The sequence below is a fragment of the Panulirus ornatus genome, chromosome 40 (genome assembly GCF_036320965.1).
Source record: "Panulirus ornatus isolate Po-2019 chromosome 40, ASM3632096v1, whole genome shotgun sequence".
NCBI lineage: Eukaryota > Metazoa > Arthropoda > Malacostraca > Decapoda > Palinuridae > Panulirus > Panulirus ornatus.
In genome coordinates, this window is record NC_092263.1 from 8,902,349 (window position 1) to 8,929,997 (window position 27,649).

Genomic DNA, 27,649 nt, shown 5'->3' on the forward strand with positions numbered 1-27,649 from the left:
GCGTGCCGCTCTGCTCGGACGTGTGTGTCTCTCTCTCTTCATGTGAGTGATCCTTGTTCTCTCACGGCTCTTGCCCGTGTCGTCTCCCCCTGGTGCGAAATACGCGGCTTCTCCAGTGGTTATGTACAGTGGGGTGGGGAAGGGTAGCTACTGAGGGAGGAAAACCACCCCAGTGGTCACGTTCCAACCCCCGGAGAGAGACATGGGGGGGGGTTTTAAAAGGCCAGTTTGGAGGAGGAGGATTTGTGAACAGCCAGCCGTTTGTATTTATCTCCTCTTTTCCCCTCCCCTCGAGCATGAAATACATAATTTGCCATACCTAGGACATCCCTGAGTCTAGTGTAGTGTCTCTATATACATTGTGGTGGTGTAGAGTGTGTCATGGAGGAATGGCGTAATCCAGGACCCCCGTATTGTTAATGAAAGCTGGTCAGTAAATGAAATACTAATTAATCCCTTGATGATCAGTTAATCTTAACACGTATGCTGTGTATATAGAATGTTTTTTTTTTCCTCTTAAGCCGTCGAGTTTATATATATACATTGTGGATGGTCGACCTAGTCATCATACCCCATAGCTGTGACATGGTGATGAAAAAAATGCTGAAATGCCTTTAGATTCTATTTTAAAATGTGTAAAGTAATCCTAGTGATGGAGTGGGACTAGGGACAGGAGGGGAAATATGTGGAAAATACATTGAGGTTGTTCTCCATGTTGTTCATCTTATGCCTACCCCCAGTGCACTGGGCCCCATACCTGTGTGAGGCCAGCCTCGTGCATATGCTGGGAACACGAGAATCATAATGATTGCAATGATCAAATTATGGAAGATGAAGTTTATTATTAATATTACTGCTATTTTCCCCCAAAGTGTCAGAATTTCATAATTTATTTTCATTTTTTTTGATTTTGAGGCGATTCCCATGTCGTAAATTGTCAGCGTAGTAGAGAAGATGATGGGGAAAACCTAAGTAACCTTAGGCTGGTTTGATTGCTTTAAAGCCATGTTATTTTATTATAAAATGTTGTTTTCTGTTTGATATATTTATTGATGTATATTTCATATGTTGTCCTCAGAGGTAATGATATGTTGATATAGAAGTTAGGAAATCGATTTCCCTGATTTTGTGTGTATGAAAGACTAGGGTGAGTTGCGTATTTAGAAAAAAGACACTTAAACTAGTAGTTAGGTCTTACCTGTAATTAACGATCTGATTATACCTTTGCTGCAGATGAGAATTTTATGAATTTAAGACTGACTGAAACTACTTTTATGCATCCTTCTTGTGTTTTCGTGAGTTGTAGCCAGTATTTTGTCTTTACTAAGATCAAGTATAAGGGACGTTCCATATACAACAGTGAATAGATCTATTAAGATGTATTTTTTACCTGTTTCAGGTGTCTGCGGAGAAAGATGATAAACCAACGTAAGATGTCTATGCCAGTGTCGTCTTGCGAGTGTGCCCCTACTCTTTTAATCACGAGAAGCCACAGTAACTCGCTGGATGTCTTAAAGTATCCATAATGGTACACTGATTTCTGGAATATCACGACAATAACCATGGAGTTGGAGACTGGGAATTAGAAAATGTTTAAGTTCAGATGTGGAGAATGGAATGAAAAGTTAAGCAGTTGGTGATGAATGCCAGTTGTAGTGAGAAAATTTAGTGATTAAGAAAAATTCAGATGGAAAAGCAAGTCTTTGTAGCATGGACATATGATGCTGGGTGATGTTGCCGTGATTTGCCACTATTTCTATATTGTGTGAAAATTCAGAAACTTGTGCTGCTTTGGTTGAGCTACTACATCTTGCAGCTCTGAATGTCACGTGAGACTTTGTGATACTGTACCGGCGATTCCATGAGCTGTGGTGGTAATCTCACCAAATGAAATGGCTAGTTGGTATCCTGATATAGAAATGGAAGAAACAGGCAGTGGTCGAGCTGGATGTGGAAGAGGGAACGGAGGAGGTACCTCAAGTGTCGGTGGGGCACGGGGTTGTATTCGCCCGCGCCACTATGCAGGCACTTCGTACAGAGATACTGGAGAGATCAAGTTTTGCATATCAGAGTACAAAAATGATGCATTTCAGGTGTGTTTAGTTGTTACTTGATCATGTCAATGATTTTAACCTATGAAAAATTATGATCATGTCAATGATTTTAACCTATGAAAAATTATGTAGGATGATACTAACTGTTGATAATGTTGTCTTTTCAAGTTACATTTATAATGAAACCATTTTAGATGTATCAAGTTGGTGTGGTGTGTGTGTGTGTGTGTGTGCATAAAGATTCGCCAAGACTGAGCTTAACATGGGCTCTTGCCAGTGACAGCCCTTCTTTCTCGGGGTGCCATTAGGGGCACAGGTTGTATGTGTGTGTGCTCAGGCTACCATTACTGTCACAGGGCAGCATGTGTTCAACTTGTAGCGTATTAGGCTCTTCAGTGGATGTGTGTGTTGCATTGCATGAAGTTTATGAAATCGTTTAAGAGACCATGTTCATTCCAAATGAATCACTCTTTAGCTTTGTCATCTTGTGTAAATTTGCAGAAAATGTGAGTAAGCATGTATGTTACTTGCTATTTGTAGTGTACCACAAAAATGAGAAAAGAAGCTGTGGGAAGGTACAGGATTCTTTCATTTATTCTGATTTTACAAGAACTCAGTGTGGTCATCAACTATTTATAACTCAAATTCTAGCTATACCAAGTTGTAATTAACAACTATGCTATCATTCTATATCTGTGTCACCAGTTCAGTTTTATGCAGTTGTGCATGACCAACTTATGTTTAAAAAGAAACATTTATTTATGTTTGTTTGAAAGTAAAAAAAAAAATAGGTGCGCTTGTTATCACAAGAAATTAATTAGATGGTAAACGATAAGTCGATCAGATTGGCCGGAAGAAAAATTTGCATAGGGGTAGAAAGTAGTTAGTCTTGGAAAGTGCAGCCTATGATGACACCATTTCCACATGATGCTTATTTATGGATATTTTTTTGTAGTATAGTTCAAATGACAGAAATAAACTTGTATAAGTTCCAGTAAAACTTGACAAGTAACATCTCTTGATGTATGTTTGAAAAGAATTAAACGTTGATTTTGTGCATGTCAGAAAGTATTGAGATAAAAGCCCATTAAGTAACTGAGATTAGAATTAACAAAAAAACTAAAGAAACTAATGACCTGTGTAAGTACTAATAATAAGAGCATGAGAACATTAGTTAGTATGAAAATGTAAAAACCTGTTGCATTACTGAAAATAAGAGTATTATAATACTAGAAAACACTGTTAAATCACTAAGAATAAGAGTAAAATATATGGAATGGGGTAATGATTGAATCTTATTATTTATTTATTTTGCGTTGTCATTGTCTCCCCCGTTAGTGAGGTAGCGCAGGGAAACAGACGAAAGAATGGCCCAATCCACCCACATACACGTGTATACATACACATCCACACATGCAAATATACATACCTATACATCTCAACGTATACATATATATACACACACAGACATATACATATATACACACGTACATAATTCATACTGTCTGCCTTTATTCATTCCCATCGCCACCCCACCACACATGATATAACAACCCCCTCCCCCCTCATGTGCACGAGGTAGCGCTAGGAAAAGACAACAAAGGCCACATTCGTTCACACTCAGTCTCTTGCTGTCATGTATAATGCACTGAAACCACCGCTCCCTTTCCACATCCAGGCCCCACAGAACTTCACACACCCTGTTTCAAACCATTGACAGCATGTCGACCCCAGTATACCATATCGTTCCAATTCACTCTATTCCTTGCACGCCGTTCACCCTCCTGCATGTTCAGGCCCCGATCACTCAAAATCTTTTTTGTTCCACCTTTCCACCTCCAATTTGGTCTCCCACTTCTCCTCCATCTTTGACTCATATATCCTCTTGGTCAATCTTTCCTCACTCATTCTCTCCATGTGACCAAACCATTTCAAAACACCCTCTTCTGCTCTCTCAACCACACTCTTTTTATTGAATCTATACCTATGATTACATGAAGCTGATTTTCAGTTTTAGATCATGAGGATTCCTTTGTACTGGACAGTTCATGCCCTTGTTACCCATTGGCTCTGCTGAATATGCTGGCATTGAAGTCGATGTACAGCACAGTATAGCTTTTCCATTCCCGTGTTATGTTTGTTCAATCTGGTTTTGAAAGAATTTATGCTCGTAGCTGTTGCATCTTCCACTGTCAAACTACACTGCCTTTCTAGAGTTCCTCACGTCTTGTGGGGTTTGTCACTTTTAGGCATAGGTTAAGGCTATGTCCCCATGTATCTGCATTATTGATATGTGCTACTTACATCTCTGTCTTAGTGACCATGAATCATTTGATAAATCTTTCATCATGCCTGCCCAAATTATCTTAAGTTGGAGTGGTTTTAGTTTCTGCTGTCTTTCTGGGTAGGTTAAGTCGCTCATTCCTTGGAGTTTTCTGGTGGCTGTGCATCAAACTGCATCTTACTTTTCAAATGTCTTTTGATTTAAGGACTTCAGACTGCACTTACATTGGTGATTGTGGAATTAGCTTAAATGATTTTTGTCAAGTAATGATTTTTTAATTTTTAACTCCATTAAAATTGATAACCCTTGTAACCTTTTCTGATGACACTACATTTCAGTCTGATTTCCTACCTCCAGTCCTCTTTTCACTCCATTTCTCCATCTTGAGGTCCTCCTGCAGTCAGTGGCAGTCTTCTTTGGTAATCGACTTGCTGAAAATTGTATCTTGTAAAGGTACCAGTACATATATGTACAACATTCAAGAAATTTGTTTACGTATATATAACAAAGAGTAAGAGTCCCACAACTGAATCCTTTGAGATAATTGAATATACTGGAAAAGTTGACAATTTTGTGCTGCTTTGGCTTTTCCTTATGTGCTCATCCTTGTTTTAGTCTACCTGTTTGAAATGTTGTAATCCATCTTAGCATGTGGATTTGTACTGCATATGCTGATAGTTTGCTGAAAGGCCTTCTGTATGACACTGTAGCAAATTAATTTTGGTAGGTTAAGTGCAGGCTATAGACATAACCTTATTGTATGATTCACTCCAAATGTCCAGCACCTTTAAAAGCTTTAGGGTAGATGATTTTTCAGTTAGAAACTTGAATTCCACTTAGGAGAAGAGATCATCTGCCTTCATTGTACTTGAATAATCTCTTCAGAAGGTTTCAAGGATTTTACAATCGAAACCACACTCACTGTTTGATAATATGTCTATATTTGCATCTCTGATACCAGTTCCCTTTGTGAACTCCCTCAAGTGGGTGGCCATGGCAAAAGAGTCTCCATAATTGGTGAACTCCAGTGCCACTTTTTAGCCTTTAGTGCCTCACCCTTAACAGGCCACTGCCCAAGGGCAACTCTAGCACCTACCAATGTTGCTACTGATTACTTTTACCAATGGTCCAACCTATTACTTCTGCCTAATGCCCCCACCTAATGTTCCTACATACTATTTGTACCTAATGCTCGTCTGATGTTCCTACCTACTGCTGCTATGTATTGCTCCTACCATTTTGCCCAGAGGTAGGGTGGGTGCATAGTGCTCACCACAGGAAAAATTGAGTCATGAAGAATGAGTTGTGTGAGTTGAGTGTTGTCAAGTGTTATGTGGAACAGGAGAGACTGTATGTTTGTGGATGGCATACCAGCAGCCCATGTGTGAGTGGGGTTGAAAGAAAAGACAGCTACTTGGGTCAGGGGAGTGCACCTTAACCACTGAAGTGCTGGCTCACTATGTTCACCTTTCTCATATATTGCATGGATAATGCCCTTTTCTCCACTCATCTTGTACTTTTCCATTCCTCACTGATTGTTCAGACAACTCAGCTAATGGGCCAGCTATGAAATCAGATGTCTTTTTTAAGAATTTTAGATGTATCTCATCCAGGCTTGGAGATATGTTCATTTTAATTTCCTTAAACCTTTCAGCCCTACATGTACAAATGATACGTTTAAGACTAGAATCCTACACTTGTACAATATGTGTACTGATATTTCCTGCCCCATTTTGAATCTGTAAGAGTACCCCAGAGCTGGATATAGATACCGTATGTCACCAGTAGTAGTAATTCACCTTTAGATAATTCACAGCTATCAGTTACGTACAAGCAACACGACACAGGGACTTTTAAAGGAGTGTGCTTGTAGCTGCTATGGGAGCAATACCCATATGTCTGGCAGCCACAAAGATCAACAATCATTGACTTAGGAAGAAATAAGATGCAGTTTTTATGGAAAGTAATGATATACAGAAATACGATGATTGTAATGAAAGTTTTATTTACACTCTAATAACAGTTACATGAAAAAAATGGGCCCACAAACTGTCATATTGCAAAGGAAATTTAAAGGGTTTATTGAAATTAAGGAAGACTTTTTTTCCTTGTTACAGAATGGACCCCAATTATTTGTTTAGTGTGTCTAATGATTTCTAGTAAACATATTTCAGAGAGAATTTCATCAGTTTTTCATATTTCACTAATAGTGAATATACACTCGTGACCGAGATAAAAAAAATATATTCATTATGTCTGCCTTCACATTTTTAGGATTATAGTCAAAAACTGCAGGGAATGTAATCCGAGGTCAAAGTACACAGGTACAATGTGCGTAATGCATGCAGTGTAGGTTTCTGATATGGCTATTCTGGATATCATCTTTCAGATGATGCTATTGATGAAAAGTAACCAGATGTTGACGGATGTGAAACTTGAAGTTGGTAGAGAGATCTTCCATGGCCATAAAATTGTTCTTGCTGCCGCTAGTCCGTATTTTAAGGTAAGGTTCAAAATTTAGTTTTTTGAGTATTGTATTGACTATGATGCTGAAGCTTGTTTAGAATAGTGACCCATATTTCTTTTTTTTTCTTCCCCATGCAGATTTTCTGTAATGAAATACCTAGCTCACCTTATACTGTATATTTGATATGTTTAGGCTTTCATGCTACTGTTGTTTTGCTCAGATGGATGAAGTTTGGTAAGAATTTGAACTTTATAGAAATTATATGTTGGAACGGAATAAAGTACAAACATTTTTATCAGCCCATCGCAGAGCTAGAGATGTTGTTATGTATGTAATGCTCTTGTTTGCATATACATCCATGTTTACATGTATATATGTCCATGTTTTGTATTTGTAGGATATGCAGGCAGTATTCTTTCCCCGTTATCCCCATGGATGATAATGATGTCCAAACAATATTATTGTTATTATTTTTTTTTTTTTTTTTTTTTTTTTTTTTTTTTTGCTGTCTCCCGCGTTTGCGAGGTAGCGCAAGGAAACAGACGAAAGAAATGGCCCAACCCACCCCCATACACATGTATATACATACGTCCACACACGCAAATATACATACCTACACAGCTTTCCATGGTTTACCCCAGACGCTTCACATGCCTTGATTCAGTCCACTGACAGCACGTCAACCCCGGTATACCACATCACTCCAATTCACTCTATTCCTTGCCCTCCTTTCACCCTCCTGCATGTTCAGGCCCCGATCACACAAAATCTTTTTCACTCCATCTTTCCACCTCCAATTTGGTCTCCCTCTTCTCCTCGTTCCCTCCACCTCACTTATTCTCTCCATGTGCCCAAACCATTTCAAAACACCCTCTTCTGCTCTCTCAACCACGCTCTTTTTATTTCCACACATCTCTCTTACCCTTACGTTACTTACTCGATCAAACCACCTCACACCACACATTGTCCTCAAACATCTCATTTCCAACACATCCATCCTCCTGAGCACAACTCTATCCATAGCCCACGCCTCGCAACCATACAACATTGTTGGAACCACTATTCCTTCAAACATACCCATTTTTGCTTTCCGAGATAATGTTCTCGACTTCCACACATTCTTCAAGGCTCCCAGAATTTTCGCCCCCTCCCCCACCCTATGATCCACTTCCGCTTCCATGGTTCCATCCGCTGCCAGATCCACTCCCAGATATCTAAAACACTTCACTTCCTCCAGTTTTTCTCCTTCAAACTCACCTCCCAATTGACTTGACCCTCAACCCTACTGTACCTAATAACCTTGCTCTTATTCACATTTACTCTTAACTTTCTTCTTTCACGCACTTTACCAAACTCAGTCACCAGCTTCTGCAGTTTCTCACATGAATCAGCCACCAGCGCTGTATCATCAGCGAACAACAACTGACTCACTTCCCAAGCTCTCTCATCCCCAACAGACTTCATACTTGCCCCTCTTCCCAAAACTCTTGTATTATTATTATTATTATTATTATTGTTATCCATAGGGTTAGGGGAGAAAGAATACTGCCCAGGTATTTTTGATGTGTCCTAAGACATATGGAGAGGATGAGTGGGGAAAGAATGATGAAGACAGTGTACACAGTGGAAATGGAGGGAACATGGAAAAGGGGGAACTGAAGAAGAGATGGAAGGATAGAGTGAAATAGACTGATTGTTTGGGGCCTGAGAATGTAGATCTGTGTGAGGCATGAACTATAGATCAGACTGAAGTAATGCGGAATACAGGAGGCAATGTGCTGGCAGTAGGCTGAACCAAGGCATGTGAAGTGGTCATAGGAAACCATGGAAAGGTCTGTGGAGCTTGGTTGTGAATAGGGGGCTTTGGTTTTGGTGTATTATATGTGATAATTAGAGAGTAGATATGAGCAAATAAGGTCTGTCTTTGTCTTTTCCTGGTGCTAACTCGCTGTCGCAGGAAATGCCAAATAAGCATGATGAAAAATTATAGCAATGAGATAGTATATATTTTTCATTCTTGTTCACTGTTTCCTGCATGAATGAGGTAGCACCAGGTACAGATGAAGAGTGGCCTCATTTGCTCATGTCCACTCTGAACTGTCATGTTTATAAAACTGAAACCAGATACCCCTATCCACAACCAAGCCCTACAGACCTTTCTGTGGTTTCCCCTAGCTGATATATATTCCCTGGTTCAGCCCATTGACAGCACGTCAACACATGTACACTATACCACATCACATCAGTTTGCTGTATTCCATGCATACCTGACATCCTTCCCCTTGTTCAAACCCTTTTCAATCAAGCATATTTCACTCCGTCCTTCGACCTTGGTTTTTTCCTCTTTCTAGTTCCTTCCTCTTCCAACATGTATGATAACAATGGTGATAATAAGAATAATATAATGAATGTTCAAATTACTGATTCATAAGTTTGTTGAATGTACCAGAATTGGATGGGAGAGTGGTGATTAAGAGGTTGATGGCATGCACAAACAGGGGAAGGAAGAGATTGACTTTAGAAGTGGTTGTGGATGTTTATTTCAGGTTTTTGCTTCTTGGAATCTTTGCGAATAATACTTAGAGAAACAGAAGGCTTCGTAAGTGGCATTTTATGTATTTGGAGAGAGTGTCACAGGTTGATACAAATGCTTTGTGGAAGGTTTTACAAATTTATATTGCGGTAAAGGTTACCTTTTTGTTTCCAAGAGGATGTTTGGATTTGAAGAAAGCATTTGATACGATGATAGAAATGCATTGTGGGAGGTGGTATGAATATTTGGTGTTGGATGAAATTTGTTCTAAGTAGCAAGGTGTATATGCAATTAGGAAGAGAGGAAGGTGAGTGGTTTCAGGTAGAAGTGTATCTATGGCAGGTGTGTGTGATGTCACTTTGGCAGTTTAATGTTTATGTGTGTGAGATGGATGGTGGAGAATGTGAGGATTTTAAAGAGAGGTTGGTTTTCACTCCAGTGGAGTTTAGGGGTACTGGAAGATGAATTTGTTGCTGTTTTCTGATTACACGACTCTGGTGGCAGATTTGAGTGAGAAACTGCAGAACTTGGTTTGTGTGTTTGAGAGTATGTGAAAGGAGGAAGATGAGAGTAGACGTTAATAAAAGCAAGGTTATTAACTTTAACAAGGAAGAGAGATAGGTTATTTGGAGTGCAAGTTTGAATGGAGGGAACCAAGAGGAATTGGAGTGCTTTAAACACATGGGAGTGAACATGGCAGCAGATGGAACCATGAAAGTCGAATTAAGATAAAGAGTAGGTGAGGGTGCTAAGGTCCATGCCATATTGAGGAGTGTGTGGAAAGAGGATTGGCTGTTTATGGGGACTAATATGGGTATGTTTGATGATGTTGTATTGATACAAGGCACAGGCCTTAGATTTAAAAGTGCAGAGGAGTGTGGATGTGTTTGAAATGAAACATATGAGGACAGAATATGAGATGAAAAAGGTTGTTCAAATGAAAGATAGTAAGGTAAGAAAGAGGTGTGAAAGTGAGAACTGGACATATGAGGAAGCTGATGACCATGTACAGAAATTGTATGGACTTATGAAGACAATGAGCCAGGAGATGCTGATTAAAAGGGTATACATGTTAGAAATGTATGAAACAAGGTGGAGGTTAAAGAATGGAACAGAAGAGGCCTTCAGTCCCCAAGGGCTAAACTCGCAGGATAATGTAAGATGTGCATGGGATAGAGCGAATAGGAGCTCTTTGGTATACAGGATGCAGGTGTTGTCAGTGGGCTGAGCTAGGGCATATGAAGCAGTCAGGGGAAACCACAGCCCTGGGCCTGGTTTTGGATTAGAAGAATCTGGTTTCAGTGCTTTATACATGACAGCAAGAGAATGAATGTGAGCAATTGAGGCTTGTTTCTTCATCCATTTTTGATGTCTCATCATGTATGCAGGAAATGATGAACAAGTAAGGAAAAACATTTATTCCTTCCTTTCTTATATCTTTTTTGTAGACTCAGAAGTTAGATAGCACATGGCAACTTTGCCTAAGCATTTTATTTGCAATCATTATATCATTCCTTGTTATAGATTAGAGGCAGTACCCAAAGTATCAACAAAGAATTTTGCATGTTGAGTATATTTGACATATGAGTGAACTACTATACTAGCCTCTCAAATGCATTGAGAGATGGGTGTGTAAAGAGAATGGAGATTTCTTGAGGCAGCACAATACATAAGAAATTTTTTAAACCAGATGATAGAAAATATGTGAGAATTGTAGCATTGTAGTACTGGAATAGACTGAGAGATGGAGAAATGAAAATAAGATTTACTGGATAACAAAGAATTGGCATTAGGTTGTCAAGATTGAGACGACAGCCAGGGTATAGAACTACTACACGGTAGTTCATTTGCAGGTGACTGACATTTACCAGTTTTCTGTCTGTACATTATCAAGTTGGACTTAATTTTTAATTCCTGTTATTCCTGATGTCTTTTGGCAGGCCATGTTTACCGGTGGTCTACGGGAGTGTGAGATGGATACGGTGAAACTACAAGGTATTTGTCCCACAGTACTGGCTCACCTTCTTTGCTTCATGTACACCGGGGAGATTGTAATTAATGAGATGCTTGTGTGTCAGCTTCTTCCTGCAGCCACCATGCTACAGGTAAATATGTGATTATATTGATATATGAATATATGTTATTTATCATACTTGATCACCATTTCCCATGATAGCAAAGTAGCGCCAGGAAACAGATGAAGAAAGACCAATCTACTTGTTTATCTTTTTCATTATTCTTTGTCAGTGTCTCCCGCGTTAGCAAGGTAGCACAAGGAAACAGATGAAAGAATGGCCTAACCCACCCCCACCCCACATACACGTGTATATACATACACACCAACACATGCACATATACATACCTATACATTTCAACATATACATACATATACATACACAGACATATACATACATACACAGGTACATATTCACTTGCTTCCTTCATCCTCTCCCATCGCCACCCCGACACACATGAAAGAGAGTTGGGGTGAGAGAGTATCGTTGAATTTTAGGGAGAATAAAAAGATGTTTTGGAAGGAGGTAAATAAAGTGCATAAGACAAGAGAACAAATGGGAACATCAATGAAGGGGGCTAATGGGGAGGTAATAACAAGAAGTGGTGAAGTGAGAAGATGGAGTGAGTATTTTGAAGGCTTGTTGAATGTGTTTGATGATAGAGTGGCAGATATAGGGTGTTTTGGTTGAGGTGGTGTGCGAAGTGAGATGGTCAGGGAGAATGATTTCGTAAACAGAAAAGAGATAGTGAAAGCTTTGCAGAAGATGAAAGCTGGCAAGGTGGTAGGTTTGGATGGTATTGCAGTGGAATTTATTAAAAAAAGGGGGGTGACTGTGTCGTTGACTGGTTGGTAAGAATATTCAGTGTATGTATGGATCATTGTGAAGTGCCTGAGGATTGGCAGAATGCATGCATAGTGCCATTGTTACAAAGGCAAAGGTGACAAAGTGTGTTATCCTTGAACATTGTTGAATAAATCAAATGACTAAATTTTTTTTTAGTTGTTTTCAAGTTTTTTTTTTTTTTATCATGTGTTTCAGATGAATCATGTGATTGATGCATGCTGCACCTTCTTGGAACAGCAGCTAGAAGCTGGCAATGCTATAGGTATCGCTAGTTTTGCTCAGCAACATGGCTGCATGGACTTATATCGGAAGGCCAATACATTCATCGAACAACACTTCTCAGAGGTAAGTTCCATGTGAGAACTCCAAAGTTGAGCAACTTACAGCATTATAAAAAGGTTAAATGAAATCTTGTTGGAGAATACTGAATCAAGTCAGTTTGTGTGCAATGCATTGATATTGCTTGTCGATGTATGAAGTAGTATTTATTTATTTATAAGTACCCTGAGACCTTCTTCCAAGGAGGGGTCTTGGTGTTATCCAGAACCATTTTTCAGAGGCTCTTGTTGACTAAGGATGTGTTACTTCAAGCATCAGGGAAGTGTGGACTCCTTTAGAGTGTGAGAAATTCTTTGACCAAACTGTACTGCCAGTGATACAGCCTCACCAAAGGTGACTTTTCTTTCATATAGTCACCTCATGCAGATGAAGTCCAGTGACCTCTGCAGAGATTAATTTAATTGCTATTCAGGTATTAGGTTATTATACATAGCAACACTTGAATGACATGTATTTTCACAGCCCTCTCATGTCTTTAGAGCTGAATCCTTATATAGAAAGCCTTCGTATCCATTATTCATCCAGTCGGGGACCTTCGGAAATGAGTTAAACATTTGTCAGGTCCATCTTCTCCATGGTCAGGGAAACATGCTAGATTTAGTGATACAGACCTTGTGCCTTAAATGAAATCAAATGCCGTTTTGCTGTAATTGAAGTTATGATAGAGCAGCTTGGCTGTCATAGCATTTGCCGGACTCTTTATTTGTGCCCATGGAATTTTGTAAATTATATGTGATATAAAGAAAATTCTAAGGTGCCTGAACAATTTCAGTCACAATTTGCAGGGTGGGAATATTCTAAATAGTCGCCATTTATTTAGATTTATTTTAGTTAGTTAAGGGGAATTTATGTACCTGATCCACATCATTAAAGTTAGGAATGGGGTGATAGCAGTTGATAGATTCAAAGAATGTTTGAAAACTGCAGGTGCGAGCCTCATTTGAGTTAGGCTGTTGACTTGGAATAATTGGGTAACTGGAATACTTTGGTCAAGAAGCTTGGAACCTCCTCCTTTGTTCTTAAGACTCTACAGTGGTGTATTTTTTTAGCAGTGTTGTGTGCCTGGCCATACAAGGACTGTTACGATTGACAATCCTCATTCTAAAGTACTTTCCATGGCAAATGTTGTTTTGTTAACTTTCCTTTGTAAGAGATGTTATGTTTACTGGAAAGAGTTGACAGCCCTCTGGTTCACATTATATCTTTTATTACAGTTTGCAGATTTGTAGAATAGGGCAGTTCTTATGTTTGCTGCCCCTGGTAGACACAAATATAGGAAAGGGAAAGTCTTCCCTTTTCCTGTACTAATAAGTGGTGATATACAAACTTTAAGCAAGGCCATGATATCACTGTGATGTCTTCCTTATGGGAAAACCCAGGTCCCCATAAACCAAGGGCAAAAGAAAACATTTATTGATAAATGGTAATAAAACTTCCTCTTTAGATTTACATATTTTGATAGTAGTGAATATCTTTTTTGTTGGACCTTTAGTTCTTTCTATTGTTTTTGTTAGATTTTTCATTAAGACCCCAAGTTTTCTGTTTAGGTATGCTCTTCAGTTGTTAAGGCTCTGTTTGTTCATAAAATGTTCAGATTTCCAGGAATGCAAAACAATTATTTGTCTGGTGGCAGAGCTTAGGGAGCCTCCATCTATTTTCCATTCCTTTTTTCCCCACTTTCCTCTTGAAAATACTATTTCTTCATTCTAGACATTAATAGGCCAAAGGCATGAACATCAGTGAACAGTCAGTGAATGGGGAAGGGCATAGTACCACTGTATCTCCATACACTTAAACATATTGCTTTGAGGTCATTGAGTTCTGTTAATAAGTTACTACCGTTCCAAAATGTTTTATGATGATAGAGGTGAATTCTCATAGGTAGTAGAATGATGCTTTAATCCCCACTGAGCATGTGCTCTCTTTAGTGCTCATAGGACTCTGTTTTAGTAAAGAAGTGGTTTTCCCCCACGGGTAGCCCTTGTTATCAGTGGTAACTGAGGTCCAGTGATAGAATAGTATCTCACATTCGTACACATGCACCAGTACTCTTCCCATGTGTAATATCTAATCAGTAGATTTGCTAAATGATAGGTGTTTGGGGTTATGTTTGGTAATCATACTCATTTTATCAGTGCTTAAGTGAATTTGTCGTTGGATTCAGTGTCATAATTCGTACTTATCTACATATGTAGATCATGAACTTAAGGCTTTGCTTAATATTGTAGGCTTTTGTTCTCTGGATTTATTTCTCATCTTTACATCTTCTTCTGATTCCATGGAGTGGATCATCAGCATACTGCCTTGCAAATCACACATAAACCTTCACATCCACATTTCACATGTTGATATGTTGGAGTGACACATTAACTTACCTCCTAACTGGATGTACTTTTTTGACAAGTGGACCATGTCACAGTCATTGGATTCAATACTTATTGGAGATATCCCTAGCTCTGATTTACTTTTCTGTCTGTTAGCACTGGACTTATCGGTAGCTATATGTTCATTTGGATGTCCATATTGTTTTGTAGTGCCAATTTGCAAAAATTTAGATTTTGATCAGTATTGGTGAAATGTTTAGTTTAATTGGTCCCTAGCAACATTTGAAAAAGTATTTGAATAATGCAGCTGCATCTTGACAGTACTTATGTATTATGGGCCACTGAATCATTTCAAATTGGGTAGTGGGGTTGTTGTTATAATCCACCATAGCATTTCTTTGTATTTGTTTGTATTTTGGGGGTGTATTGTCTTTTTTCATACTTGTTCATTGTTTCCTGTGTCTGTGAGATAGCACCAGGAACAGACGAAGAAAAATCCTCATCCATTTTGTACCTGTCATGTGTAATGCACCAACACCGTGGCCCCTGTCTACAAACAGGTCCCACAGACCTTTCTGTGGTAGTATATATTTATATATAGATTTTATTTTTAACCATTGTCATGTAGTACACATCAAAACTGAAAATTTATATGATCAGTGTCCATAATTTAAAGAATGCTTATGATATTTTAGCAACCATGTTTATTGTATGTTTAATAGCATATTGTTCTATGAGAGTAAGTTGGGTGTGACATCATGTGACTAATTACCTTTGTGTTTTGTCACCAATGGCTTTCAATATTCTTTTGATAACAGCAATATAAGTTATGAGGGATTCAGACTATGAGACATTGCTACATACCCAAGCATTATCAGGGTTTACAAATCAGTATTTCATCGTGCTGTGTTCCGCTATGTCCCATTCTGGAGGGAGACCAGCTTGTGTGGGGATAGAATGCATTGAATTCATGAAGTATTGCCACCAGTCGGCTGAATCAGTGCATGCTTAGTGGTCACAGTAAACCATAGCATAATCTTTGTGGCTTGATTGTGCATGATGGGTTTTTGTTTCAGAACATAGTACATGACAGCTAAAGAGTGGATGTGTGAAAGTGAAGCTGTTCTCCTTTTGGCCGATGCAGTCTCACTAAGGTGGAAAGGGCATACAAGTTTTGCCTGGCTAAGGGCTTTATCATATCATGGACATGAACCAAATATTTTCATCTTTCATACTAGTTCACCATTTCCCACATAAGCAAGATAGTGTTAGGAATGGATGAAGAAAAGCCCTCATTCACTTGCATCCATTTTACAGCTGTCATATGTGATGCACTGAAAGCACAGCCCCCCTCTACAATCAAGGCTTAAAGACCTTTCCTTGGTTTCTCTTGACTGCTTCATATGCCCTGGTTCAGTCCATTTATAGCATGTTGCCCCCTGTATACCATATTGCTCCAATTAACTTTATACTTTACAGAAGAGCACATTGTACACACTTCTTGGCTCTTTTGTTGTGCAAGTTTCTCATTTGACAAATGAGCATTGTATTAGCATTTTTACTTCGGCTCAACAAGGTTTTTTCTAATTTGGAAAGTTTGGGATTGTTCGTTTGGTGCAGTTGTAGAGAGGTAAGAACTGGATGCAAATAATTTTCTCTGCATTGCATTGCCTCTAAAATGAGATGGTTTTTAATGTGTTTCTTATCAGTGACATGTAAAAGGCTTAGATATATCTACAATTGTAATGTATCTTACAGCCCATATCATCTTGTAATGCTTTATTAGTATTCACTTGGTAGAGCACCCCTCTCCATTTTACTCATGATTTTCATAATGTTAGCAGTTTTCTGCTGATTTATTGATAATGTAACAGCCAGGAGTGTCATACAGTGTTCTTTGGCATATGTGTTAAGTGCTGTTTTGTAATATTCAACAGGCAAATAGTAAATGATACTGAAATGTTTTGAAAGTATTCTTCATATTGCACCCGGTGAAATCATGGCGCAGTTTACGTAATATAGGTTGATATCAAATGTATTTTATTACAGGTCTCAATGGAAGATGAATTTTTGCAGTTGTCTAGTTGCCAGTTAGTGAATCTTGTCCAAAGAGATGAACTTAATGTCCCAGATGAGAAGGATGTCTACAATGCCGTGCTGAAGTGGGTGATGCATGATGAAGATAACAGACAACCAAAGATGGAGCATATCTTACAGGCAGTTAGGTGAGAATCATGATATTACACAGTTATAATTTTCAGTGTTTCGCTTGGAATAAAGTGATACCTGCGTGATTAGACTAGTTAGCTGGACTTTGGACCTTATGTGATATGAGTGTCTGGTATATCAGTCATGTCAGATTGGATAAAACTTGATATTACCTGATAGATAATGCAGTGTTACCCCATATCGCTATAGAAACGTTTGGTTATTTTTTATGCTTTTAGGATGTACTGTGAACAATATCACAATGCAGTTACTGGACTGTGGTTAAGTTATAAGTGAAACGTCAACTCCTGCAAGGTTGTATCATTGTAGTACAATGTCATCAAAGAATTTATAACATCAGAAGAGTCCATCCTTTCATAGCCACTCATTTTAGCACTACCATGAAGTTGCAGATTCCCGTGGAGAAGGGGGTCAGGGATTATGAAATAATATGATAATGATATAGTAATAAAAGTCACCCTTTATATCATGGGCAGCATATAAAGCTGGATATTACTGAGCTCCTCCTGCGAGGAATTAGTGCAGCCTTGAGCTACAGGAGTCTTTAGAAAGAGTTCTTAGGTAATACCAGGACTTTTGTATAGAAATTGGTTCTGAGGTAATTCTATCTATCTATATCTCTGATGCTCATTCCTTGTGGGAACTCCCTAAAGGGGATGGTCAAAGCAGAAGTCCCCATAACTGGTGTACTCCAGTGCTACTTTCTTAACAGGCCACTGGCAGAGGGCAACTTTAGCTTAGCACTTCCTGAGGCTCGTAATATTCCTGCCAACTACTACAACCCGTGTGTATCTTATATTCCTACCTTGTGTTCCAACCTACTACTACTACCAGTTTCTATCTTATGTTCCTGCCTAGTGTTGCAACCCACGACTTGTACCTAATGCTCCTACCTACTACTACTCAATGTTTCGGTGTAATATTCCTGCCTAATGTTCCTACTTACTACTTCTGTCCATTGTTCCTACCATTTTGCCAAAAGGCAGGTTATTGCATAGCACTCACTGCAGGAAAATCTAGAATTAAGAAACCTGAACTGAGTGGTGACATGTTATGTATGTTTTTGGATGAAATGCCAGCATTCCACATGTTGGTGAGGCAGAAAGAAAAGATAGCTTCCTGGGTCAGAGGAGAGTAACTTGAGAACCACTGAAGTGCTGGCTCTCTATACAGCTGACACTAAACCTCCTGCTACCCAGGGGGGTAGTACTGGTAATTAAATATAAATGAATTTATAAATTATATCATTATATTTTATCCCTGGGGGTAGGGGAGAAAGAATACTTCCCACGTATTTCCTGCGTGTCATAGAAGGCCTGGGGGCCTGGAAATCCTCCCCTCTCATTATTTTTTTTTTTTTTTTCTTTCAAAAGAAGGAACAGAGAAGGGGGCCAGGTGAGGATATTCCCTCAAAGACCCAGTTCTCTGTTCTTAATGCTACCTCGCTAACGTGGGAAATGGCGAATAGTTTGAAAGAAAGAAAAAAGATATTTTATTCTCATACTTTGTCACTGTCTCCCGCGTCAGTAAGGTAGCGCAAGGAAACTGACGAAAGAATGGCCCAACCCACTCGCATACACATGTATATACATAAACGCCCACACACGCACATATGCACTCCTATACATTTCAATGTATACATGCACAGACATATACACATGTACATATTCATACTTGCTGCCTTCATCCATTTCCATTGCCACCCCACCACACATGAAGTGGCACCCCCCTCCCTCCACGAGGTAGCACTAGCACAAAGGACACATTCGTTTACACTCAGTCTCTAGCTCCCTTTCCACATCCAGGCCCCACAAAACTTTCCATGGTTTACCTCAGACGTTTCACATGCCCTGTATCAATCCATTGACAGCACGTCGACCCTGGTATACCACATCATTCCAATTCACTCTATTCCTTGCATGCTTTTCACCCTCCTGTATGTTCAGGCCCTGATCGCTCAAAATCTTTTTCACTCTGTCCTTCCACCTCCAGTTTGGTCTCCCACTTCTCCTCGTATCCTCCACCTCTGACACATATATCCACTTTGTAATTATCAAATTTGAAGGTGCATGTGAACATTTAGACAAGTGAAATTTGTTAATGTTGGTTTAATGCTGTTGATGATTGATCTTATGATTCAAAATGATATATCATAAACCCAAGTCATATTTTTATGCCAGAAACTGTGAATATTTTTCTTTGTCATGGACTATATTACATTATCATTTGCTATCTGGGTAATTAACAAACTTCTTTTATTTGAATATTTCTGTACTAGAAAGATTGCTTCTTCCGCACTTTGAGAGTGATAGCGTGGCCCAGTCAGGCTGAAAATTAATGTACATTTGTAGGAGCTAGATGAAACTGGTCTCATCATTAACAGTGCAATCCATGGGCTGATTTTGTTCATTATGATTTCTTGTAACAGTTTAGTACTGCAGAAATGTTTTCAGCAAAGTCTGCACTTCTTAAAAATCTTGCAGAGCATTCCCCCCCTTTGTTTTTTTCCATTTCTTTAATTCAGTGCTCTGTAAATTCCATCATTCCCAATCATTTAGGGGTACATCAGGTGTATATAGCTTCTAAAATCACTCATTCACATCCTTGACTCTTAACTTGCTGCACCAAGTACATGTACATTGTGGCTTGAAGAAGTAAACAAATGGAAGTCCAAATTTTGGCAATATATCCAATAAGAATATGAAAACAATTTAACTGATATAAAACAACAAAGTAACCATTTTTATACCTGTTTGCCATTTCCCATGATAGTGAGGTGGTGCCAGGAACAATTAAAGGAAGGTTGCATTCATGCATATCCATTTTCTTAACATCAAGCTTAATGCTCTGATACCATGATACCTTAACACCAAATTATAATACTGTCTGCACCTTGTGGAGACAAGTCACGCACAGCCTGGATGAGGGTGGGGTAGTGGCAGGATAGCACAGTTGTTCAAAGTCTACCCACTGACAGGCAAATGAGCATGTCGAAAGGCCCATTGTATCCTGTTTTACATGTGTTGATATATTCACAAATTTTTGGGGGTTCATTATGATTGGTCCATATATGAAAAAATATAGATATAGCTTGGTGTTAAATTTAAAGATATTGTTTATTTATGTACCTATTAGGGAAGTTAAGTGTAGGTTAGCATTGAATTCAGAGATTTTGTTTATGATTTTCATAGTCTTTGGGTCTTTCTCGGGTAGTCCCCATTTCATACATTCTTATATTTATGTTGTACTTTTTCTTTTTTCGCAGATGCCAATACCTGTCTCCACGTTTTTTGACTGAGCAGATGAAAAACTGCAAACTGTTAAAGAAGGCCCCTGCATGTAGGGAATATCTTGCCAAAATTTTTGAGGTAGGTTAATGTATTTATTTCTAATTCTAACCGGTTTACTTTGGTTCCTCTTCACAAAGTTTTGCACTTTAACCTAGGTTTTAATCATGTAAAGACTCTATGTTGTCATTAGTAGACCTGATGGTCTTAGATATGATACAAACTACTAAAAAGTAACCCCTTCTCATCTACACTAACCACATATAAACATGGTTTGCTTTCTCATATATTTTAAAAGGCATTACATGGTTAAGGTTTATTATGAATACAAGCATGTAACATTCTCAGGGTGAAATCATCATACATATGGTTGCTGAGACTAGTGTTTTAAATGGTATGGGCACCAGTAACCCACCTCACTGTGCTGCCTTAGGCTATCTTGCCGGGTGGATGTTCTCTCTTTACTCTTCCTGGCTTCCACTTCATTGTAGGAAATTCACTTCTGAGCACTGTATTTCTTCCACTTTTTCGTAAGGTTGGTTAGCTCATCTTTTTCTAAGGAGGAGAAAGCCTGAATCTTGCACAGAAGCAAGAAACTGTGGGTAAACGTGAGATTTCTAGGTGCACAATCAGGCGGCTGCCTCCTGCAACACTTCATCAGTGCCTCGCCTCATACAGAAAATGAAGACCCTATAGACCTGAAACATAGACCATAGAATACTTCAAGAACCTTGCCAATTCCTTGACCAGATGTCTGTGGGTGGTACTCAAGGCCATAGGAGAGTTGACAAAGTACTAAAATGTAAGGGTGATCGTCTTTGAAAACATATTGGCTGGTGGACAAGGCTTTTGGCGGACACTGGTGTAGATAGAAGTTTGATTTTTTTTTTTTCAATGCACTGGTTAGAACAATTGGAAATAGTCTGTACAATGGAAGAATAAGTTAGATTGTTGTTCATTTCCATTGTGATTACTGGCCATAATGCAGCTTTTCATTGGATGAGGGTTTCCTACAGATTTATTCACCATTTCCCACACTGGCAGGATATTGCCAGAAACAGGTAAAGAAAAAATCTCATTCACTCACATCCATTCTCCAGCTGTCATTTGTCGTGAGTGAGGGTTTTGAAAAATAAAATTCTATACCTTTACACTATTTTGCACTGTACTTACCTTTTCTAAGAGCTTGCTTTGCTAATGTAACCATTAGCCAGTGGAACATATTTTGCTACTGTGACAAGAATGAGTTAGACACACCAATATATTGAACTGTGAAGAGCTTGCATCACTGCATGGATAATGCTATCCTGTATTTTACTGATGCCTACCTTAAGAGTAACATGTATTGAAAAAAATAAGAATCACTTAGAATAGCTAAACAAAGGAAAATGAGAGAAGCCCAGCACATCTTGACAATGTACGTGTATTTCTCTTCAGCAGAAGTGAAGTACTCCTTTCTGTGCATCAGCACTTACATTTCAGCTTTGTTATTCTATCTACATCTCTGACACCTATTCCAACTGGTACTCTCTCAAATGGGTGGCCACAGCAACACTCAGCTGTTAGGAACTCACCCTTAACAGGCCATGAGCATAGGGCAAGCCTAGTGCAGTGTTTGCAGAGGCTTGTACCTAGAGTAATGAAGAATGAGCCGTGTGAGTTAAGTGTCGTCAGGTGTTACATATGATAGGGAGAGATTGTATGACTGTGGACAGAATGCCAGTAATCCACATGTTAGTGAGGCAGAAAGAAAAGAAGCTACTTAGGTAAGAGGAGTGCAACTTGAGAACCACTATAGTGCTGGCTCACTAAGTAGATGTCGCTAACCCTCCCAATACCCAGCGGGTAGTACTGGTAATATACCTCCCATTTCATTGGCTGCCTACCAACTGCTAATTACTTGTTATTCTAGCATCAGTTGTTGCACCAAACAGTGGATTAATATATGACATCAGCTGATTACTAAGGGCAAGCTGACATGCCACTGGGTTGACTTCGAGTCTTTGTGATAGGACTGTAGCACTGTTAGTGACATCGGCAATCAGCCTGAGTTGTGGTGTAGTGTCATGATAAAAGATTCCTCTCTGTACACATGCTCCCTTAGGTAAGTATGCCTCGGTTGTTGTGATCTCAGATTAAAGATAAGATAATGTGTTAAGTAACGGGAATGTCTCATAGACCTATCTTTTAGAGGCAGCAAAGATTGTAGGAAGATCGAAAGACAAAATAAGCAAGAGAATTCCACAGCCTCATTGTATGAGGAAGTGAAGCATCATAATTGTCTGACCTCATTTGACCGGTCTCCACACAGACTATAGGAAGCAGCAGCCAGATGTATGCTGTGGGTCCAGGTCTTTTGGAATGGGACATGTGTAGACAGCTCATGAAAGTAGTGACCACAGTAGTACCTGTACAACAGAGGGAGGGAAGCAATACCTTTGCATTTGGAAAGAGATGGTTAAAGAAAGCTGACCATGGAGGACCTGTAAAGGTCAGAGGCTTTTGATTCTACTCAGGCTAAGAGTAATTGGAAGAAGAGCCACCCCAGATGTGAGCAAATGGGACTCAAGTAGATATGGAGTACCTGTTTAGAAGGGAAAAATTTTTTGTCTAAAAACATCCCAACTTTTGAGAAGCAGATTTTGTAATGTTCACTCTATTCTGTCCTCTCTTTATTGGGGGAGGTCGACAAACACTGAACACTGAATTTAAGGTGGGGATATACGATTGAAGTATAGGGAAGATGAATTTGAGAATTGAAATGAAATATCGTACTTCTGAAGACTAAAATTTTGTTTGCCTGTTTTTTAATGTTTTTCTCTCAAATTGGCTTTAGGTCAGCAGGTACTGTTACACCTGACGCCTAAATCTTTTTTTTTTCCTTTATATAACGTAACGCTTCCTGTTTTCTTCATTTATTTAACCCAGCAGATGTTGAACTATAGTTTGTATGTCTGCTCTGTTGCTTCTTGTAAACACTTGGCTTACCGATATCAAAAATCCTATGCAGTTTGTGGACTTGGTGGATCAGTTTGGCATATACAGAAATCAGTTTTGAAGTGAGGCCGTGTATGGTACATAGAAGAAAATTATGCTAACTCTTTTGCTTTCTCACTAGGTGGGTGAGCTATTCCTCACAGCCAGGCTTGTTACCTCCTGTGGGGTGTGTTTAACTTATAATTATTTAAGCCATGGTATGTGACATGATTGGTGCATTGAACTGTATACTTCCCATCACTTTAGACTCTTAGAAGCTAAGTGATGCAGGTTTCCTTTCCTGCTTTATGAGGTCTTTGCTCCCTTTTGGGGATACGGGTCTAAGGTACAGATCACTGTGGTTCACGAGTTGTTCAGGTAAAGAACAGATTCTCCTACTTCACAATCGATTGTCATGGGCCACATTTATTCAGCACACCATGTGATGTTATATTCTCCAATCTTTTTTCTTGAATTATAATGTTTCCATTTCTCTTTATTGTTTTCTCATCTTTTTTTTTTTTTTTTTTTTTTTTTACTATTTTTACCTCTACTTGTGTAATTACCTGTTTGTATTGTACAGGACTGTGGGGAGTTTTACACTCGTGGGACCCTATCTCATGAACATTTTTGGTCATACAATCTCAGATTTATGTATACTGTTTGCATTTACTGTCCCCTCAGTCATTCTATTCATTAATACAGAACTCTTATACTCTTAAGAAAAAATTCTGTACATCTGTATTAGCAAATTTCTTAATTAATTTTGTTAAGTTATCTGGTTTTTGGCTTCCTGCTAAAGCACGTTTTATTATTTTTACATATTAATGCTTCTTGATGAAAGCAGATGGTATTTGTTTCAGTCATGTGATATCCAGAACAACAGTCTGAATTGTTTGTTTTTAGGCCTTTACTGCTTGCTAGTGTTGAGATGGTGGTTAGCATGTTAAGTGCGTGAAGATTTTGAATGCACCACCTTTCTGTTGATGTCGGAGATGCTGTGCAAAACATATGATTACTGTATATTTTAATTGTTGAAGGTGATACAACTTAGTAAGGATAAACATCAGCAGAACAAAAAAGATTTCATATTTAAGATATAGGGTTTGTGTAATTGTTGGTAAGTTCATGTATATTGTAGAATTAATGTAGTTATGGCATTGATTTATGTGTCAGAAGTGGAGGGGACAAGAAGTGGCAACTGAGTTTGAGGTGAAAGGATGGAATGAATAAGACTTTGAGTGCTCAGGACCTGAACATGCAGGAGGGTGAAAGACGTGCTTGGGATGGAGTGAATTGGAGCACTGTTGTATACAGGGGATATGCTGTCAGTAGACTGAAATAGGCTGTATATTGCAGGTAGGGGAAACCACAGAAAGGTCTGTGAGGCTTGGCTGTGCATGGGGGGCTGTAGTTTCCATGCATTGCGCATGACAGCTAGAGAATGAATGTAAGCAAATGAGTTTTTCTTTGCCTATTCCTGGTGCTACCTCGCTGATGCTGAAAATGGCAGACACGTATGAAAGAATGGCTCCAAGTATTACAGTGTAAGCCACGTTCAGGATCCAGAGTGGTAGGGTGATCCACATGGAACAGTGGTTCCCAAACTGGGGTACAATGCCAAGATTTTCAGGGGGTCTGTGATGGGTGATGAGAAGTTGGAGAATTTCCAAGAAAGTCTAGGAAATCTGAAACAAAATAGTTATATTATTTATTCCAACTTGGCAAGCCAGGTGAAGTAAGCATAAGTCACCAATGGATAATAACTGTGGTTGTGCTTATGCTATATGTATGGGTGAAAAATGGATAAAAATGCTGGTCAGTAAAGAAACCCCTTTACTGCTTTTCACATAGGTCTCTACATTTGCCAGTCAGCTGGCAGTATCATATGAATTTGTGTACTGCCATTTATTGATGGTAAGTGGGACTGATCTCTCTCTCTCTCTCCCTGACTTAGCATAAGCCTGGATTTGAAAAAGGAAAGGAGCCCCGAGTTAACTCATAAAAAATTACTTTTGCATGAGCTTTTTCCTGAGTATACTCGGAATTAGTAAGGTATTACGTTAATTACACGAGTCAAGTTAAGTGAGTTGTCAACAGTTAAAAATGATAGGACACTTTCTGCTCCGTATAAGAATTGTTTTATTTTTCATTATTTTTAAGAGTTATTGGGGAGAGAATGATGTAGGTCTGCGAGGAGTTTTTAAGTTTAAGGAGGAAATGGAATGAAAAGTGTTGGGAACCATTGATTGTAGTATCTCTAGACAGATGGATTGTCACATCTTCAGATCATCCAATAACTTAGGTAGAATTAGCTACTTTAAAAATGTAGCCAGAAATAGGTAGGATTAACTGCTGGAATAATGTCGCCAGAAATCAAATTAGTATATCTTATGTTATAGCTCACACAATGATACCAAGTTCCCGTTTCAGGAAATGAAATTAAAAGAATATTTATGATTTTATTGAAACAACAGCTTACAATTAAACAGGACAGTTAAGTAGGGCATGGCGAGGATGAAGTTATGCAGAAACAAGATATAACGATAGTCAAAAGATTACTTAAAGGTTTTTAGGGTGTGTAATGAATTGAGTATGACAAGAGTGTGTGTGTATGAGGACCTGGGAAAAGCTAAAATTCCTTAGGAGCCTTACTTATGATGTTCATTCTCGAGACTTTTCCAAGCCACTTTTGTCATAAGCCTTTACTACCTAAGAGTGACATTTATCATACTTCTTTATGTCATCTAATATTCCATTTTCACCAGAATTGATTGTTTGCTACAGGACTTGACATTACACAAGCCTCCACGCCAAAAGGAAAGAACACCCAATGCCCCATGTGTTATTTATCTTGTTGGTGGATATTCCAACCGTCAGAGTCTGGACACCCTAGAATGCTATGATGTAGAGGAGTGTCAGTGGACCCAGCTTTCAAGATTACCAGTGGCAAGGTTAGTCTTTTGGAAGTGGGTTTTACAATCAACACACATACACATATATACACATGTATATATTCACACTTGCTTGCCTTCATCCATTCCGGCACCACCCGCCCCACAGGAAACAGCATTGCTAACCCCCTTCATCAGCAAGGTAGTGCCAGGAAAACAGACAAAAGGCCACATTCGTTCACATGTCTTTCCCATCATACCTCATCATTCCAATTCACTCTATTCCTTGCACATTGCTCACCTTCCTGCATGTTCATGCTCTAATCACTCACACTCAAAATCTTTTTCATTCCATCCTTCCAGTTTGGTCTCCCGCTTCTCCACGTTCCTTCCACCTCTGCCACATATATCCTCTTTGTCAACCTTTCCTCACTCATTCTCTCCTTATGTCCAAACCATTTCAACAAACCTCTCCTGCTTTCTCAACCATGTCTTTATTACCACACATCTCTCTTACCCTATCATTACTTGATCAAACCACCTCACACCACATATTGTTCTCAAACATTTCATTTCCAACACATCCTCCTTCCTCCATACAACCCTTTCTATAGTCCATTCCGTGCAACCATATAGCATTCTTGGAACTACTGTTCCTTCAAACATACCCATTTTTACTCTTTGAGATAACATTCTCTTTCCACACATTCTTCATCATTCCCAGAACCTTTGTCCCCTCCCAAACCCTATACTTCCATTTCCATGGTTCCAGTTTGTTGCTAAGTCCATTCCCAGATATCTAAAACTCTTAACTTCTTCCAGTTTTTCTCCTTTCAAACTTACATCCCAACTAACTCGTCCTTTAGCCCTACTGAATCTAACCTTGCTCTTTTTCACATTTACTCTCAAATTTCTCCTTTCTCTTACTTTTCCAAACTCAGTCATCAACCTCTGCAGTTTCTCACTCAAATCAGCCACCATATAGTGTGTATGTGTATGGTATACTGGGGGTTGACGTGCTGTCAGTGGACTGAACCAGGGCATGGGAAATGTCTGGAGTAAACCATGGAAAGGTCTGTGGGGTCTGGATGTGGATAGGGAGCTGTGGTTTTGGTGCATTACATATGACAGCTAGAGACTGACTGTGAGTGAATGTGGCCTTTTTGTCTGTTTTCTTGGCAATACCTCACTGACGCAGTGGGTGGCAATGCTACTTTCTGTGGGGTGGTGCCAGGCAGGTCTCGGCAGCCTATGCCTTCTGATCTCCATACTCCCATCAAACATGAAACAACCAATGAAACTACCACTGTCCCAGCCAAGCATTCTCCACCCCACTAGACATACACCAGTCTGAAATGACACTCTCCAAGCATATGTGGGTAAACTTTTTTTTCCGCATTG

At 39.1% G+C, this 27,649-nt stretch overlaps 1 protein-coding gene across 1 annotated transcript in view; it reads left to right on the top strand.

Moving 5' to 3' along the window:
- Nucleotides 1-27,649, top strand: part of LOC139761344 (kelch-like ECH-associated protein 1B) — a 42,298-nt gene that overhangs the window by 66 nt on the left and 14,583 nt on the right. The window contains 8 exon segments of the mRNA XM_071685425.1: nt 1-42; nt 1,400-2,093; nt 6,728-6,841; nt 11,279-11,443; nt 12,395-12,544; nt 16,912-17,087; nt 20,357-20,459; nt 26,142-26,308. The exon segment at nt 1-42 is cut by the window's left edge and continues 66 nt beyond it. Of these exon segments, the coding sequence (XP_071541526.1) occupies nt 1,893-2,093; nt 6,728-6,841; nt 11,279-11,443; nt 12,395-12,544; nt 16,912-17,087; nt 20,357-20,459; nt 26,142-26,308 (1,076 nt within the window). The 5' untranslated portion in view covers nt 1-42; nt 1,400-1,892.